This window comes from Columba livia, chromosome 3, assembly GCF_036013475.1.
Source record: "Columba livia isolate bColLiv1 breed racing homer chromosome 3, bColLiv1.pat.W.v2, whole genome shotgun sequence".
Lineage (NCBI taxonomy): Eukaryota > Metazoa > Chordata > Aves > Columbiformes > Columbidae > Columba > Columba livia.
The window spans coordinates 26138682-26159087 of NC_088604.1; the positions used below are offsets into that span (position 1 = coordinate 26138682).

General features: G+C 37.9%; 1 protein-coding gene across 7 annotated transcripts in view; it reads left to right on the forward strand.

The window, feature by feature from the left end:
* HCRTR2 (hypocretin receptor 2) overlaps positions 1-20406 on the forward strand; it is a 37334-nt gene that overhangs the window by 7396 nt on the left and 9532 nt on the right. For all 7 annotated transcript variants that reach the window (XM_005506769.3, XM_021293545.2, XM_021293549.2 and 4 more), the window contains 3 exons: positions 9702-9880; positions 11343-11586; positions 18324-18439. In XM_005506769.3, coding sequence (XP_005506826.1) covers positions 9702-9880; positions 11343-11586; positions 18324-18439 — 539 coding nt within the window. The remainder of the gene's footprint in view (positions 1-9701; positions 9881-11342; positions 11587-18323; positions 18440-20406) is intronic.

A 20406-nucleotide genomic window follows, 5' to 3' on the forward strand; every position in this document is an offset into this window, starting at 1 on the left:
CTTTAACTCACTATCTTTCAAAAAATTGGAATGTTTTGGAATCCTGCTTCATTTTTAAAGTGTTGTTTACTTTCTGAGTTGCATATTGAGTAAAACTTTTTGACAATAGCTGCTTGTTTACTGTACATCTCACAAGTGGATTTGCCAGAGAAGAGCTGGAATGCACTGTTCCCCAGGGGAAGGAGGGCCAGGAGCTGAGAGCAGCAGCAAGATTGACAGGGCAGTGTACTCACTGGTAGAATCCCACGGTGCCTGAGAGCATGGTAGATTTGGTGATGTTTACCAGGGTTCAGTCACCTTCCAGCAATCACCAGACAAATCCACAGTCATGAAGCAGGTCTGAAGTAAAGCCAGAAAGTAAAGTCAGTGGGTGAGGATTAAGATCAAAATCAGCAACATACATGCGTATGATGGAACATGGTCTTTACCTGAGCTAAGTGTGAGAACCTAAGCTTATATACAGCTCCCAGGCAAAGAGGTGGCCTCTAAAAGAGGTGTCTCACATCTTTCTCCCAAAGCTCAGTTTGTAGCAGCCTTTTCCCGGCTTACATGTTGCCCCACACAGGTTATCTCCAGCACAGGCAGCCAAGCCTCTGCATGGGTGGCAGGGGTTGCAGAGCCTGGGGTGCACTCAGCCCTGGCAGAACTGCACTCAGTCTGTCTCCTGGTTCTCAGTGCAGTAAAACTGCAAGGATTTCAACTGAGTTTGGGGAATATTATATTAGCAATGTGGATTCATGAGATAGATTCAGGTGTTACATACTATGCAAGATGTTTGCTGTAACATTTTGCTAGCCTAGTGAGTTGTATTTTCTTTGTGAGGTCTAAAGAAAAGGCATTCTTATGTCTATGTCAGAAACAGACATGGACATGGAAGGGTTTTTCCTGATGAAACTCCATTTTACAGTGACTGACAGATGCATTTTGAAGGCTATGGTTTCAAAGATGCACAGCATTTCAGCTGTGAAACATACCGTGGTTTTAATGAGTCATGCAGGTTTAAATCAAATCATAGTGAAGTGTGAAACCTTTTTATTGTATTGTCATGTGTGGTATGAAAGCTATATTTATGGTCCTTCTGTCTCCAACATGAAGTGTGTATAAGGATTTTGTAGGCTTTTTATTGTTACTATGGATAGAAAAATAATATATCAAATGTGATTATGAAATAACCGCTCATTCAATATAGCCAGCTCTGCAGATATGACCAGGGTTACCAATTAATACTTGTAATTATTTTTGTGTGTATGTGTGTGGTGGAATAATTTAAAACCAATCTGTCTCTGTTAATCAGTACAGTTAGCTCAGAAAACTCTGTGATGATACCTTTCACTTCCTCCAGAGCTGAACAAACCTGTCATTTTTGGCAGTCTGTTTTATAGCATAGCTGATCTTCAGGTAATAGCTCACATTTCCATAAGATTGTTAACTGTCTAAGATTATGTAATGTGACTTTGAAAATTAATCCTGTGCCAATTAGATGTCTGTGCTATTGCTCCCAATTGTAGTCTGTAGAGATAAGCTTCCAACCAGCAGAATTTAGTTCTTGTATTCCTCTCTAGCACCATGATAATGAGGCAGAACATAAAATATAGAAGTGGGCTGGAGAACAGGAGTATCACACAACCCCCAATTCATAAGTCCTTTTAGAAGTCTGAATACAACAGAGCACTTGATAGCTAGAAAACATCTCAGAAAAAACATTGCTTCAAGCAAACTAGTTGCTGTGTATCTGTTTTATGTATGTATACTTCCATTGTCTTTTGTGTGAGACAGGTCTGCATTTCAGTAAAGCTGATATTTGACAAAATACTTCAAGATTTCATAATGTCAGTGTTATTCAGCTATATTTCTTACAGTTTCATTATTTTTCCTTGGGTTTTACAAGAAAGAAGTGATGGAACCTACATGTATATACTTGTTTATGTGTGATACATAGGAAGCATGACCTAACCACCTACTCCTTTTGTCAGGCTTCCATGATTTTGTTCAAACTTGTTGACACATCTAATGTGTCCTATTTATGAGCTATCACTTCACTGGCAGGCCTTTGTGTGTGTAGCCCAGAATATTATCCATCTTTTCAACAGTCACATCACATATTCAAGGACAGTTCTTATCTGCTGGGCATTATTACCAGCTGTAAGAATCTTTTTTCAGTATTTCCATTACAATAAATATTGTATAAAAGGTGCCCTTGTGTCACTCTGTTGTGGTTTAACCCCAGCCAGCAACTAAGCACTACACATCCTCTTGCTCACTTCCCCTGGAGAGATTGAGAGAATTAGAAAAGTAAGAAAAAATATGGGTTGAGATAAGGGCAGTTTAATAGGTAAAGAAAAAGCCTTGCACACGAGAAAAGCAAAACAAGGAATTAATTGACTGCTTCCCATCAGCAGGCAGGTGTTCAGCCATCTCCAGGACACAGGTCTCCATCATGTGTAATGGTTAATTGGGAAGACAAACACCATCACTCCGAATGTCCTTCCCTTCCTTCTTCACCCAAAATACATACCAATCATGATGTAATATGGTGTGGAATATCCCTTTGGCCAGTTTGGATCAGCTGTCCTGGCTGTGCCCTCTCCTAGCTTCTTGTGCACCTACAGCCTCCAGAAAAGTCCTTTACTTGGTATAAACATTGCTTGGCAACAACCAAAACATCAGTGTATTATCAACATTCATCTCATACTAAACCCAAAACCCAGCACTATCCCAGCTATTAGGAAGAAAGTTGATTCTATCACTGGACACACTCTGTTACTTCTTCAACATAAACCTGGTCTTAAGTTAGACCTATTTTTTTCAGCTAAGATTAGTTATTAGTTACTTCATTAAAAATTAAGTAATGTGTGGGTTTAAAGCTTTATAGTGGGTAAGAGACAGACAGCCTGGGAAGTAGATATCATCTCCCTGTTCACAGAAGAGATCACTTTGGTTTAAGTCTTTTGTTCTTACTGCTGGTTTCAAAAACTTGTCATTAAATATCCTCTGCAGTTTAGTTGAAGTGCTTCTCACCCCTTAATCAAGATCATCAAAAGTTATTCAAAAACTCATGCGAAGTCTTCCTAAAATTAATAACATAAACTTAGTCTTAGGCACCTAATTTTTAGACTCTTAAAGCAGAAGAATCCTTAATCAGGAATTGTTCATAACGAAAGTAGTTTCAGTGACAGCATTTCTCCTTCCAACATTATGCATTGATTTGGTGTTTCCACAGGAGCTTTCCAGAATCCAATTTGATAGCCTATCTACTCAGTCTTCTTTTCAACATGATTGTGTTGCTTGATACCTCACTACCCAGATCTTGATTCACAGTAGGCAATGTCATCACCAAAAAAGATTAGGGGGGAAAATGCCATAAGAAGAACCAATTCGTTGCTAGGTGGAACAATTTTTTTATGAGGATGGGAGGTAGAGAATAAATAATGGGTAACTCAAATCCATTTAACATTTTTGTATCACTGGTTGAAAAATATTGTGGTGGAGTAAAGCTCTTCAGAAGCTTTCTGCCTCATCCATTTGAAGATGTTGATGACCAGTGCTTATAATCACAGCATTACTTCCAAATGACTGCTGGATGGCCATATTATGATATTTTAGTCAAGCAGCTGTGATACTGAATTACCAAAGCAAAGTAAAATCATTGAAGTTTAGTATAATGGGAAGTAAAATTATAGTTCTTTGTTTACATCCATCTGGGATTTATTATTCACCAAAATGAGATAAGAGTTAGTGTTCCTCATTTGTATAAGAAAATGTCAGCTATTGCTGGTTATGGAAATTCTGTTTTTATTTTAGCCAAGAAGTCACACCAGAAATTGACCCATTGAATAAGAGGTTGACAAGACTTCTGGAGTGTTAGGGAAATGATTTCGGGTTGACATGTAAAAAACAAATTGACAGCTGAACCAGCAGTCCATCAATGGTGGGACTGAAGTACAAGGTTTAATATGCTCAAGACAGCATACATCTTCCAGGAGGCAAGCAGCTGCATTTTATACCAGCTGGAGCCTTTGTATTGTTTTGTTGTTCAGATTGAGATACAATGAGCTATGCTAATTGAATAGATGGTGTTACAGCCTCTAATTAAAATTCCCCAGGACACTAAACTAACAGAGATTAAATTTGTACATGAAAAATACCAATCTCACCATACCATTGTATTTGAGATGGGTTTTTTTCTTCAGGAATATGAGGTCGAGATAGGTTCTCCTTCCCCTCTACTCTGCCCTGGTGAGATCATATCTGGAATATTGTGTCCAGTTCTGGGCCCCTTAGTTCCAGAGGGACAGGGAACTGCTGGAGAGAGTCCAGCGCAGGGCAACAAAGATGATTAAGGGAGTGGAGCATCTCCCCTTATGAGGAAAGGCTGAGGGAGCTGTGTCTCTTTAGTTTGGAGGAAACTGAGGGGTGACCTCATTAATATTTACAAATGTACAAAGGGTGAGTGTCATGAGGATGGAGCCAGGCTCTTCTCAGTGACAACCAATGGTAAAACATGGGGGTAATGGGTTCAAACTGAAACACAAGAGGTTCCACTTAAATCTGAGAAGAAACTTCTCAGTGAGGGTAACAGAGCACTGGAACAGGCTGCCCAGGGGGGTTGTGGACTTTCCTTCTCTGGAGACATTCAAAACCCACCTGGACATCTTCCTCTGTAACTTTATCTGGGTGTTCGTGCTTCAGCAGGGGGATTGGACTAGATGATCTTTTGAGGTCCCTTCCTATCCCTAACATTCTGTGATTCTATGTGAATCTTTTTTGATGTACTTCTAATAGCATTAGTCTTAATTTTTTACCTTTGGTTTGAATATGTTACGGTTAGTCCTTCCTCGGGCTTCTTCGGGAGTGGGAGATCACGAATGTTTGGAAGATGGGTTCAAGAAACCAGCTTCATTTATCGCGGAACTGTCCTCGCTTGGGGAAAGCCTGCACAAGTTTTTGTCAACACTCAGCCTGGGAGCTGAAGCTGGTTTCCAAGCCTTCACTGACACCGTGTGGCAGAAATAGGAATAGCAACCTGGTTGCTGAAAGCTCTTGGTTCTGGGAGAGGAAAATAAAAGCACCAGGGGTGACACGGAGTTGTGGGAGTCCAATTACTCAATAACCATTAGAAAAAAATAAGTGCTCTGTGTGAAAGCTGGCCTGCATGCTTTCATTTGCAGTAAATTCTTAACTGTAACTTCGAGACTTCTTATAAAATAAAAAATAAAAGACAGGAAATTATAAAATACACTGGGCAGGTAATTAGGTTGCAGTAGAGTCCTAGCAGTCAAGAAAACCATGCATAGTAGGAACAGGTTTCTCAGTTTAATTTCTCTCACTTTTTCCTCTTACCTTTTTTCTTTTTTTTTTTTTCTTTTTTCCTCCCCCCCTCCCCAAAAAAGAAATAAAATTCTGATCCTCTTTTCTTCAACACCTGTGTTACTACTATTCTTCTCACTTTCTTCCTCACTCCCATTTATATCTGGGAACATCAAAGGTTGCATTAAAGATTTGCATATAATGTCATATCAAGGTTTTATTCAGATCTGGTTTTACTGTTACATAGATTTTCAGCAGAGGTCTGTCTGAAGAGTGCAGTTTGGGCTGCTACATTGTGTCCTAACCGAACAGACATTCTGTTAACTCTCTGATGTCTCCCAAGGTTTTTAGAAGGCTGGTGCTGGCCTCATCTCTTGTTTTTATGATTTTTGAGTACTTTTTGGTAAAATACATTCCCAGTTGAGAATCTTTACTACCTTTTTCATCCTTGCTTCTCTTTTTGAAGCTGAGCAGAAAGCCACAACGCTCTGCTATTTCACTCTGGGTAGGCAGGTGGCATTTCCCATTCCCCTGAGTTTCCTTGCTCTAGCAGGTTTCTTTAGGGTCTATACAGGACCTGAGTGCCTCTGCTTCTCTATAGAGCTGCCTGAGATTCAACTGCATATTTAAAGGAGAGTGGGGAGTACATAAAATTATTTTTTCATAATACTTAACTAGTTGTATATGTTCAGTGGCATAGTCAAACTACTTTGCACAGCTATAAAACAATAGTTTTTGAACACAGGCTAGAGCATCTTTCTTGATCATCTGCAATATCACTGGAATATCAATTAAGCTGTTGTCCAAGACTACTGAAAAACCCCGTGCTGTAGCAGACTCAGAAAGACATGGAGTCTGAAACTAACTTTCTGTCATTTATACCATTCTGCCTTATTCAAATAAGTCATAGCAAATACTCACAGCTCAGTTTAGCCTTGCACTCAATGAAAACATTACCCGTGCTAGTGCAGGCTGAAAATAATACTGCAGCCAGCAGAGGGCAATGCGGGGAGGGGGGGGGAAGGATGGGGTGGGGAGTGGGGGGAACCTGGTTTTGGAATACTTGCGCCTCAGAAGCTTTTTTACACAAACTGTTTTTTTTGTATACAGTAATGGAAAAATTTCCTGGTATAATTAATTATTATGTTAGCACGTAAAAACACTAATTAAGATGATCTTGTGCTACGTACTGTATAAAGAATGGAAAATGGTCTGTGCTGCAAAGAAAGGATGAGGTCCAAAGAGGAAACACACAAGCATAAAGAGAAGTTTAAAGTAACATCTTGCACTTCTGTGCTTGTAAATTATTATTTTTTCCACCTTTCAGGTGCCTCTTGCCCGTGTATATTAGAATTCAAAGGAATTCAGAGCTACTTTTTGTACCTTGGCTTTCCTGCATACTGCTACTCTCTGAGTAGCACGGGGCATAGTCTTTTGTATTTCTCTGAGGAACAGCAGGTATTGGAGTTCACCTGAACTCCATCCATGTTAAGCCAGTGTGGTCTGGAAGGCTTAGTACAGAGCTGAGAATCAGGAGTCCATGTTTCTTATTTTGTGTCTGATTTACTGTATTGGCTTTAGCAACTTCTATTCTGCACTTCACTTTCCTTGCATCAGAAATGAAGATGGCTGAAAATGATGCACTTCTCTGAACTGAGTAGAATGCAGGACTGATGAAACTATCACATGAGAACAAAGTAGTCAAACTCTGAGCTTTTAAAATAACATTTTATTTAACCTTTGCCTGTTGATGAAACAAATTAAAAGTACAGAAAAATATTGCCACTTTAAAAACTTTGCTTAAGCACAAGAGAGGACCATACTTTCAATACGAACTGTACTCGAGAGAAAGAACAAGCCTGAAGTAAAAGCTCAAATCTTCAAGTTTTTAGTGTTAAAATTATTGAAAGTGAAATGGTGTTTGAAATTTGTTTCCCCAGGACTGCATTTCCAACTGTGAACAACATTCCAGAGGGGCAGCTATGTATTATCTTCTCTGTTAGGTGCTGCCTCTGCTTTGTCAGACTATAAGTTATAACTGTAGTAATCCCATGCACCAAGTGACAGTCATAAAGATCTGGATAATTATGTTGTAATTATGCCATGCTATAGAAAAAGTTACTTTAGTAGGTAACTTAAAGAACCCAAATGGGAAGCAAATACAATTAACATGATGTTTCCTTTAAACTTTCGGTTTGTAAGCCTTGCCTTTCAGGTGTCTGAGGCCACAGCTAAGAGAGCCTGAAATTCTGTATTCAGGAAGAAAACACTAGAAAAAATGGATACTGTGGGATATTCTCTCCAAAAACATCACAAGATCAATGAAGAGTTTTGCAGAGGGTTTTCCACTTGTGTTTACAAGACCATGATAGATATATAGCAAAGATTATATTCATACAAGCTATAGAATCTGGAACCATATCTGCAACACGCTAGTAGATACGAAGAACATCTTTTGTGTCACAACAGCAGTTTTAGTGAAATTTGGGAGCCTATATCCAAAAATGGTAGTTGATAAAATCACCTTCTTTTGGAGAAACTGGAGGCCACCTACCCTCTTGCCCCTCTCTTTGTCGTAAATTACCCCTAAACATCTAAACACAGCCCTCACAGAGAAGTGCTTCAGTCTCAGCTTCTGGTAGGGATCTCCTGGTAGCTCTAGTAGGGGTCTTGAATGAGTTTTCCACCGATTTTGATCATTGCATTCTGATCACAAAGACGCTATCTGGTCTGAAGAGTGTCCAGAGAACAGCAATGAGGATGGTCGCAGAGGTTCTAAAAATGACTGGGAGTAAAAGTTGAAGAGTTCTGAAGTTGTACAGTCTGAAAAGAAAACTAAGGATAGATCTAACAACTGTCTTTATGTATGTGGAGCATTGCTGCAGGGAAAAATTCTTCTTCATTTCTGCCTCTGTGCAGGAAAAAAAAAAAAAGTTATATAAATAACAGCAAAAGAAAAGTAGATTAGACTTTGCAAGATAGTTAGACATTGCAACACATTTTAAAGAGGCATGTTATCTTCAAATGTGACGTTTTAAAATGCAAATTTGCCAACAATGGTGTAGTGGTAGTCTTGCTGTCATTGTGTTAGTCTAAAGACTTAAAAAATAAAAGATTTGTGGAATGAAGTTATGTATTTTATTAGATCCACCAATACATCTGGAAAATGGATGCAAGCTTTCAGGCACACCCTCCTTCTTGGGATCTAAAGAAACATCTGAGTATTTTTTCCAGCTGTTTTAGCTAGTTTAGTAAGAGAATGGCTTAACTCTTACTGATTCAATTTTAGACTTAGACAAGCTCTTGAGGACCCCTTGTTAGCATTCTGTGATCTGTTTAATGTATCTAAATTAAGCATAGTGCTATATCCTGACAGATAAAGAAGACTCTGAAACTTCATCTGGATTTGCATGATAGATTAATTGTTGTTTGCAGAAGAACCTTTCATGTGCAGTGGGTTGTGCTGTTTTCTGAAGAGAAGTATTGTGGTGTTTCTGGAAAATTTTGTGTACCAGTTTTTAAAGAGCTTTTGATGACTGAATCTGAATCAAAAGCTATTGACTGCTACTATATCTCAGGGGTTTACTTCCAAAGTTATTGAAAAACTTACTTTTAGGATAGTTTTTCAGACTCAGTTTTGGCATTTTTAATGCATTGGTGTATGAATTTAGTGCAACTGTGTTAAAGAGCTGATTTGCCTCATTTCTAAAAACCTTTCAAATTGGAAAAAAAAAAGGAAAAGATACAGAACAAACTTTAAAGGCACATGGCACATCTTATAGGGTGTCTGCCACATGCAGCTTTTGAACACGATAACCATCATCAGAAATATATCACATTTAAAATGAGTAGCGCTTGATACTACAAAAATTGCCTTTATTTACTTACCTCACATCAGTTACCCAGACAACTGTTACAGATTCTCTGCAGATGCAATAGTTATATTATGTCCAGCAAATTATTTTATAAAGTGATTCTTGTCTTGGTGTGGAGTGCAAGATTCCACGTGGTAGCAATTGGAATTAGGCATCATGCTATCATAAGAAAAATATAAACTTTTACAAATGTACATGCGGATTGCCATAGACTAGAGCCAATGGATTAAAATAGACATGAGGAAAGTTGTGTGAATAGTCGGTGAAGATAAATTAGCAGAAAAATAAGCTGCTTTATATATCAGGTTATTTCTTGTGCTGTGGTCTGTGGAAAACTATTATTTGTGTACTAAGATTCTCTCTACATGTACTCTCTTGTTTCCACTCTGAAAGAAAGCACATGGTTCTTATGCTGAACTAAAAACTCAAATATTCCTTAATTCTGCAAAGCCAAATGTTTTTCTGTTTAAGTGTTCCCTAAGTCATGTCCATCTCTCTAACTTGTCTTTCCAAATTCAGTTTGCGTTGCAGTGTGGAAGAATCATCACATGCGGACAGTTACCAACTATTTCATAGTGAATCTTTCTCTGGCTGACATTCTGGTCACAATTACTTGTCTTCCAGCAACTTTAGTAGTGGACATCACAGAAACGTGGTTCTTTGGGCAGCCCCTCTGCAAAGTGATTCCCTACTTACAGGTATTATTTTACTGTGTTTGTGTACACATTACCCATTTCATGAAAAAGAGAAAGAACAATACTGTCTTCCTAATAGTGATAATCTGATGGAAGTCTATCCCTGCTGCTGGAATAGATATCACAGAGTACATTCTAAGAATTAAAGGACTGTTCCATTTGTGAATATGTTTACACTTACACAAATATTTATCTTGGTCCACCTGATTGTTAGACTTGGGCAATACACTTTCTGGAACATTTTTCTGATGCTCTTCACTTTTTGTTATATTTTTTAGTAATTCAGAAGGGATATAAAGCAATTAAAATATCCACAAATAGAATTACAGTCACTTACACTCTTCGTGTGTGGACCTAAACAGCTACACAAGTGTTCAGGACAGACAATCTGAACTTCTGAAGGGAGCTTGAGCTTTCAGATGTGTTTAGTGATTTACTTTGCATATTTTAGAAATAGTCAAAGCATCCTGGTTCACTGGGGGCTGATCAGATTTTCTGCCTTAAGCAATAATTGCCGCCACTCATTTACCAGTCAAGTTAATTAGTTAAGAGGTTGTTTGCATCAAAATTATTGACAAATACCTTTTCTAATAGCAGCTGGTTAGATGAACTGACTGGACATACTAGAATGACAAGTGCTTGGCCTTTCAGTCATTATAAATCAAAGGAATTAAGCAGAATTCTGAATCTATGCAGGTGATCAGCTCTGTGCCTCCAGCACAATTTATATTTTCAGCAGATACCTGTATGGCTGAAAAGTCGCATTGTCAAGGGCAATCTTCCTCCAGCAGGTATGTTCTCTACTTGATGCAATCAAAAACACATTTTTTTTCCAAGCCTCCACTTTAGTGGAAGAAAAACTGAAGAGAAAGTGAAATGATCACGTAGTATACAGAGTGGAAGGATAAAACCAAAGTGAGAGGTTATTTTCTATAGCAGGTAAAATTACTTAGTTTGCCTTAAGCTGATTGTTGTCGTCTTTTTTTTCATGAGACCTTAATTTCCATTGTTCCTGTGAAAACTGAAAAGTCGAAATGACAGTACTGGTATCCAAATATAACACAGAAAACAAACAAACAGAATTTTTCTACAAAGAAGAAAATATCTAATGAGTTGTCTATTATTTTTAAAGTAGTTTTTCAGATAAAGTTTTGCGAATTCTAAGTTACATAAATTTGCTCCTTCAGAATCTGAACCTTCTACACCTACTCAGCTTGGGTAACACCCTAATCTGTGAATTGTCCTGTTGATTCTAGTGAGACTATAGCAGATGAGGATATCTGTTGTAATTCTGTAATAATTGATTTTAAAGGGAGTATTTTTCTGGGAATATTTTTTATTTAGCAATTGCAGATCAAGGGCGGTTAGATATCGAAATAACTTTTAAAACTCTGGAAAAAATACAATAAATAAATGTTAAATCTCTGAAAAAAATCACATTTACATAATATTTCCTTTTCTTTAGACAGTTTCAGTCTCTGTGTCTGTACTAACACTCAGCTGCATAGCTTTGGATCGATGGTATGCAATTTGTCACCCTTTGATGTTTAAAAGCACAGCCAAGCGAGCAAGAAACAGCATTATAATTATCTGGATTGTGTCCTGCATCATAATGATTCCTCAGGCCATTGTTATGGAGTGCAGCAGTGTGTTCCCAGGATTAGCCAATAAAACTACCTTGTTCACAGTGTGTGATGAGCGCTGGGGAGGTGAGTGTGTCATTGACCATAAAGACTGAATTTGTACTGCTGTGAAGTAATAAAAATATCAGGTCATATTAATATGCAGTCAAGTTGAATAAACATATCACAAAATGTTCTTAATTACATAAGCTTTCCTAGAACTACCATTTTTCAAATACAGTGAAATCCTATTTTTGTTTCTATTGCTAAGACTTAAAGTCCATTTGAAACCAAGTTTAAACGAATGAGGCTGGCTTGTGCCTTGACCGTGTTAATGTTTCCCACAGGGTAGAAATGTTCCCACCCTTAAATGCTTATGCTTATATAATTTTGTGATCAATGGACATTGCAGACTTACAAAGACTTCAGTATTTAGCCTTAAGAAATAACTACAGGAGAAGTTCTGTTCACCTGTTATATTGCTTTTGCTAATTGCTGACATTTGACAAGTCTCTATAGATATCTCCTGGGACTTCAGTGCAAATTGGATGCCATTACAGAACCTACAGAGATATCATTGATATGGGGTAGTGAGTCAGTCTATGATTTGAAATTTGTCATGGACAAGATCATTTAAATAGCTTTGTAAATGTAGTCAGTTGCAAATGATGGGTAATTCTGCATTTCCAGATTAAATTTGAATCTAACTTGTTCTGTATTTGAGTGCAGCTATAAGAAGCCAAAAGGGTTGTCAGGGAGTAACTACTTTTTTTGTCTCTGCTCACAGCAAGTGGCGTTAGCCACCCGCCCCAGTGGTTGAGACTCAACTCTGGTGGGCCCTGGCATAACTCCAACACTAATAGAGTGTATGAGTTACGTGCTGTGACTCTCACACTAGATATAATGACCATCAGTAATACCATTATTCACACACAGGAAAATAAAGCCAAGTTTGCCAAAACGTATAACTAAAAGGTGCCTGTTTAATAGCCTCAAATCACACTAAAACACAATCACATTCTCTCCCAGAGCTATCTCTCTAGATGAAGATTCCAGTCCTGTGAACAATTAAGATAAAATACAACTGAATCACCTGTACTAAATTATCATGATAAATTAGCTTCAGCAGCTTGAACTTCTGAGGGCTCTTCTGTGGTCTGTTTTGGAAGTTCTTCCCCTGTTGATGGCCTCCACAGGGACACCAGGGTGTGAAGACACTGGCTGCCACATTCCCTGTTCTTTATTGCCTTCATTCCACTTAGTCCTCTGGGATAAGGCCAGGGGCAAAGGTGGCCGTCAGCTGGCTGGCACTCATTGGAGACAGAGATGTGCAGAAGGTTAGAGGAAGCCTCTCTTAAGCTATGAGTGCTGTGCTAGCTGTTTCACTGGAGACGACACATCTGCTCATTACTTCTAGAGTTCTTTCTTCATCTGTGAGCAATTTTGTACCCCAGTCTCCTGCTGGATGCTGCAGTGTTTATGTAACTACTTTCTTTCACAGCATTCACTCCTAGTACAATTTGTGTCCACTCATGTTGGCTGCATAACTAATTATCCATTCCTTCATCTCTTCAAGGTTAGATCTGCAGCAAAGACTTTTAGCCAATCCAGGAAATGAAAATCATGTAGTTAATTAATTAAGGAGTCAGGAGAGCATTTTGTCAGGGAAAAAATCTTAAAATTTCAGGAAAATGTTGTTTTTGAGCTGCAGAGTCCAAAGTAGACTTGGGACTATTTTAAAGAGTACCTTTCATTCAGTGCTGCAATGAATTAGTTGCAGCCCACAGATATGCCTGAGTTGAAGCACCCATTATACAAAAGAAAAAAAAAGCTCCCCCACATTTGCAAGGCTATACTCCTATGGAGTGTATTTGTCCAGAATGAAATCTATTGATTTCAGGTTATGCTATGAGCCTTCACTTGCATGTTTAGAGCAGTAGAAAGGGGTATAACAAAGGCAAGTACTTGTGCATAGAATTCAGTTCTTTTTGTGTGTGACTTTAGAAATGAAGTGCAGACACTACAACATGTTTTTTTAAAAATTCATATTCATTGTGAAATGAAAATAATTTTACATTAAAAAGAGTTAATATTTTCTGAAACAGGAAGCTTTAAATTCCACTGAAATATAACAGTCCTATTTTTATCCTGCTGCCTTTTTAATGTATTATTCTTCTAATGATAATGCCCCATCGTTGAAAGTTATTCTGCTGGTGCACTTCAGCTTATCCATAAAAAATAATCCTCTCCACTTTCTAATAATAGCTTATCATAGTAACTTGACAGAAGGACCTCTCTATGCATTGTTACAAATAGGCTGCTCAAATCATGGAATGACTTAGCAAATGTAGGGTTAATCACATATAAATGAGGATAAAATATAAAACATATATATATACTATAACATCCCTTTCAGACTATGGAGAATAGAGTGTCATTAGCTACCGATAATTCTTGTTCAACTGAAAATGTCTGAGGACACTGAACTGGGCCAAAGCATAGACGATGGAATTTTTCTACTGAAAACTAACATTGGACAATTTTAAGATTCAGCTGGACAGCGTGCTGGGCCATCCTGTCTTGATGATGCTCTTGCCAAGAAAGATTGGACCAGATGCTACTTGTGGTCTCTTCCAACCTGGTATTCTATGATTTTATGATTCTATGAAATCACAAGGGCCCCCAAACAGAAGAACAAAAGAATATGGATAACACAGCAGCAGTTTGAATAGACTGGTGAGCCTTGAGGCCAGAAGAAGAAACAAAAAGCTAATATTTTTGAAGAAAATAATCGCATTTTTATTGGATTTTGTTTTGCCTTTTTTGACTATGGGAATATCAAGGGTCAAATAAAGCTAATTAGGAGGATGTTGAAGGAAAAAGATATTAATGTTCCTACAAATAACCTATATTTTCAAAGAGAAAGTGGAGATGTAGATACTGCACACACTCAAGACACCCAAGCAAATCCTATAGGATAGCCAATTTAGAGGAAAAGGATTATATTTGGGTGCTTACTGCTTTGTGTAGAACTGCATTTAATTTATGCCATCTAAAATTAGGGTACATCTGATTAAATATTTGCAGAGCATCATGTACACCATATCTTCCAAGGATGTTAAATGGTGCATTGTCAAGTTTGGGACTGCAAAATAGGGGGTGCTTAATGATACTTTCCAAAGTGTTTTGTAAGTCTGTTCTAATTCTGGGAACTCAGGCCCGCTGAAACATGAGGTGCCATGAAGGACTAACAGGGAGCCATGTGCAAGAAAGTGTCAGAGATGCCAAAGCGGGAGACAGGACTGTACCCTACCCAGACTTGGGTCCAGCTGCTGAAATCCATACAAGTCTGATGAGTGTCTGGAGGGAAGGTCTGATCAACACCGTGACACTCGGGCTTCTTAATGGTGAACAAATAGTGGCCACCCTGACTAATAAGATTTCAAGCATACTGTTGGAGAGCTGCCAGTGACTGCAAATGGAGCAATAGTTCAGCCTAAAGTAGGGCTCAATTTCTTTTTAATTGCTTCTGGCATTCCCGACTATAAAATTCATTGCCAATTCTAGGCTGAGGGGTTTTCATTTCAAGTACTGTCTAATAACAATATTTTATTTGGGAAAGCAGAAGGATCCAACATGTGACCTATGCAGACTCACTTAAGGAGCCAGTGTTGGCCACAGTTCTATAATAGTCTGTAATTGCTATGTGCTGAATTTTATGATAAAGTGCCAAAATAAAAGAAACGTATATTAAAATGAATTCACCATGTGTCCAAGTCAGCTAAATATATTTTCTTAGAGCTGTTCACAAAAAGAATGTTAGCCAAAGTGTGTTAGCCAACCCCTTTGCAAATGATAAAAAGAATATGGAGATAATCCTTTCCCAAAACTGCATGGCTGAATGGAAACAAAGGGAAGACTTTGTGTTCTATTTCCTCTTAGACTACTCCTAAAATAGTATAAAAACATACTGTCTTAACTCTGGAAAACAAATATCTGGAAATTGCACTATTACATTAAGGTTTATACATCATATTTATCAAAGTATTCAGAATTTAAGGAAAAACTTGTGGGACTAAAATTATGCTTGGTGTTACTATGAATTGATAACACCAGCATAATATATCAGATTTGAAAATGTTAGTATTAGCTAACCGTAAGTCCTCTGACATATGACCATAGTTTGGAAAGGACCACGTTGTGTGGTCAAATTTGTCTGCTATGAGCACCTGCTTCCTAACATCCTTATTTATTAAGCTTTTTTTTTTTTTTTCTAAAATTATACTCTTTTAGCTGCATTGCTTCTTTATATTTGTAACTCCAAAACCTGATAGCTATCTTCTTGAGACCGGGGAGCCTGGGAACTCTATACTGATGCTCAACAAATTTGATAGTCTTGTTGTTTTTCACTACTCTTAGAGAAGCTGTTGAGAGTACCAAATTCTTTATGCACCAACGGCTTAAGGGGATATTTTCTTTGTGAGACATATCAAAACCTTTTGAGTCTGGGTTCTTTTCAGTTTGTACACATATGTATATATATACATGTATGTATATATATTTTTACACAAATATAGGGAAAAATCTGGCAAAACCCCAGAAACTGTAGTTTCAGTCTTTTACCTCCTTGCTTCATTGAACAACAGTCTGGGACTGGAACACAGTGCCAAGAAGGAAGGTTTAGGAAAGTTTAACAGTTGTTCAATAAACCCTGCAGCAGACAGAAGAATGCTTGTTGCAGCACACTGATCCTTTACCAGGTGGAGTAATTGTACTGTATGACTGGTGCTGAGTAGGAATGCTGATCTCATCCCAGTCCAATCCCCATGACCACCTGGTTGTTTTTTATCCATTTCCCTCTTTTCAGTAAAATGGTGTCCAGTGATGTGAAAATCATTAATTTATTCTTAAAGAGACGGTTACTCCAGCTAAGAATGATCTCCATCCCAAAGCCCATTAAGTGACCATAGAAGGCAAAGACACTTTACTCCTCTTCTGCTTGACAATAAGAGGTTCAGCAGTTGCAGTCAGGCAGCTGATTTATCACCAGGACCACAGACAGATTGATGCTTTCATTCAAGGAGCCTGGAACTCACCCACTTGATAAATTAACAGTATCCCAAACCAGCCCTTCCTCCTTCTTGCTGCTGTGATTGTCAAACAGCTTTAAAGCTTTTCTTTGGCTTGAGAAGCTAAACAGAGTCATGCTTTTTAGGGAAAAGTTCTACAAAGGGCTTTGCCCTGGGTGGAGGAGGGACAGGTTTCCTTTGATGTTTAGCAGCTGGCACTTTCCAGGTGGCTAAACTTCAAAGGCAAGTGTTAGGATCTTCCTCCAACCTGGTCCATCAGTTCTTTGTAGATAGCTAGGCTCATTTAATGTTTCACTTTACTTGGAATGCTAAATTGGAAGCCATAAACTCCAGATGGCCTTTTAAATATGTACTGTCCTTCTACCTGAAAGGGGCCTGGCTGCCTGCAGAGCATTGATGAGGCAGGTGGCACCTCCTTCTGAGCAGAAAGAATGTACTTTCAGCTCTGACCTCCCGTGATCCCAGTACGTCACATTACTCCAGTTTCTCCTTAATCTCTCCACCTGTGAGGCATGCATGTCAGTATTTCCCTTCCTGACAGGACTGCTGTGAGGTTGCATTTTTGTGCAATGTAAAAAAAATTCTGAGATTGTCAATCAACATACAAGCCAATTTATCACTATTAATACAAAACCTGCTCCAGATGGGACACTGACAAGAGTGTGTAAGCTGCAGCTGCTCAGTTAAGTGTTGGTAAACTGGTTTGCTACAGCATCTTAGAGCGAGTAAGTAGCCAAATGCTGCTTATCTGAATTTTTTGAACCCTGATCCATCGAAGCTGTCAAATGTTAATGGCAATGTCTGTATTTCCTTTGCTGGTGGTGACTGTGGGCTGCTAAGCTGTAATTGATACCAACATTTGGTATCACCAAACTATGTTTAATGTTACAAATGTGAAAGCATGTTTTCCAGGCACCTGCTGCACATTCTGTTATAATCTAATGATGAAGCTTATGATACAACATTCTTAGAAACACAATACACTCACAACACTTGTAAGATGTTTATCTCTAAGCAAGTAACATTCATAAATTGTCTTTTGAAAAAAAAAATACACAGAAAACTAGAACACAACAGTAGCAAAGTCATTCTTGTTGAAGTCAAAAATAATCTTGCAAATTTCCTAAGTTTAGAGCATTTTACTGAATTAATTCTACTTTTTTTTTCTTTTTTACTGTAGTTGTAATAATAAATCACTAGGTATACCTTGATGACACATTTATTTTGCCACCAAAAAGTAATTTAAGAAGTGTCTGTCTTTCCTCCCATTAGTATCCCGTGTGCTATAGTCCCATTTTCTGTTTAGAGGTGAGAGACTGTGCAATTTACTGAGGGAATTAATTGCAGAATTAAAACAGTTACACAACCTATTAAATATGTTAAAGGTAGGTTGAATAATTAATTAGCTTTTGTTAGATAGTGAAATGTTCTTTCACTGATTTAATAAAAGCAAAACAAGATTCTTAAGACTTCGTACCTCAAGTAGTAATGTAATATGAAAGCAATAGTGTGATGTAAGAGATGCTTGAGATAAAAGCATGTTATAATAGAAACAGAATATATGTAGAAATGATTAAAAATCCATCCTGACCATAGAATTATTAGATAGGTCTTCCATTATAACCTGTTACATTTGAAAAACATGTACATGAATATATTAATGATTTGGTTTAAAGTGATTATGAAATATATGTATATTTAAATGCACTTTTCCTAATTGAATTCTCTTTCCAGCTGAGGTTTACCCCAAAATGTATCACACATGCTTTTTTCTTGTGACATACATGGCACCACTGTGTCTTATGGTGTTGGCCTATTTGCAAATATTTCGAAAGCTGTGGTGTCGCCAGGTAAGTCACTTAAAACTAGCTCTGTTTGTTTGCCATTGTGACCGTGTGCAGATTCCTATGTACAACTTTCTTCTCTCAATGCTCCATGTTGCCACTTAGGACTTGGGATTTTATATCCAGCACTGTCACCAGGTTCAGTGATACTTCTGGTTTACAGCCACCTTGGATGGGAGGTTTGATGCATTAAAAAATGAATGCAGTCAGGTTCAATGTAACCCCCTTCTTGCTCAGGGCTATGAAATGCTTAGAGGGAGAGAAAGAGAAAAAAGGCAACAGGAAGTTTTATTATAGGGATAAGAAAGATCTCTATCACCATATCTGAAATGCTTACTGAAATACCTTAGGTGAACTTATTTATACTGCTGAAATCTCCTATAGCAGTCAAAATTGAGGACTGACCTTCACATTTTGTTATTAGTCTGTATAATTTTTTATTTTGATGTTTCATTCTGCAAAATCAGGTTCATAGCCAGTCTGATGTGAACAAAAGTCAGACTATTATAGAAAGTCCAATTGTCAGAACTGTGATTCTGGAATTGAAGCTGCCTGTTATCAGTAACATTTCATGTGAATTATTGACAAGTAATTGGCATGATTTCTAAGTGAATATCTGCTTTTTCAAGTTTCAAATTAAAAATACAGGAAAGAAAACAAAAATGCTAAATAAAAACCACAAGCAGCCAAGCACACAAAGAACATTTGAGTTAAAGTGGCAAAAATGATGTGAATTCTTTCAGAAACATTTTCCCCCCTCCAGTAATTTGAAGTAGTGTCAGCTGGTGAATAATTTTCTGGGTGCGAGCTGTCATCTGTCATGCATCAGTCTATGGTTCCCTCTGCTGTCTTCTGCTTTGTCTGGAATTTATCTGCTATGGGTTTAGTCCCCTGCCGTCCCCTACCCTGTCATTCTGTAAAGGACAATAAACTCATCCTGCTGAAAGCATGATGGAAGATATTCTCTCTCCTGTCCTTTAAAATGGCTCCAAGAATGGCTGACGTTTCCATGGGCATGAATCATTTCTCTCTCACCATTGTCTGATACCATCCAAAGTTGAGGCTGTCCTATCTGCCACGTCATGAGCATTTTCCATGCAGTTCAAATTGATCATCAGAGAAATCACAAGTAGATTTCTGAATTTAGATTTCTGAACATACATATGTTAAAAGCAAAAATCAAATCTTAGACTGACAAAACTTCTCTCTTGCAAATAGCTAAAATATAGGGAAAACCAAATCTGCTTTAAGGCATTTTGTTATCACTCATTCATCATAATAGCACTTGTTCTCACATCTAATCATACTAAGGTTGAACCAGAGTTGCTGTTGGTCTCACCATTTGTCTTTAAATTATCATTTTTGCATTTAATTTCTTATATTCATTAGATTAAATAACAAGACAGTTTGAAAGTAAAATGTAATCTTTATAATTTGAGGGGACTTTTCACCAGCACAAAGGCTTTGCTCAGTTAGTTTTGAAATTAAGTTTAGCCTAACATAGCTCTAAGATGCTCTGCATTGCTGAATCTGTCCTCTAGCACCCAATGACCTTATCATCATATTCCACCTTAACCTTCTCTTCTGTACTTTCTTTACAATCTACCTAGTGTGTCAAACTGTCCATTAATTAAGCAATTTCTTTTAACCTGCATGTGGCTTGAAAATGCTGGTTCGGATTCAGAGCAGAAGTTGAATGACTGGAAACCAGCCTGGTTTGGGGTGGAGGAGAGAGGTGTGGAATTTTTCCCCTATTGCATTAGCTAGCCCATTTCTTCTTCACAATGTTTCTTCTCCCTGTAGATCTTGCATGCTGTCACGGTTAAAGTGATCCTTTTTTTTTCAGTGGCAAAAAGAGAAATACTGCCACAGGCTTAGTGCTATCACTGATGTGAAATTACAGATGTCTCTTTTCCTAGCATAGATGATAGCGCTATGTATAAGAGACTGCACCAAGTGGACCACTGCACATC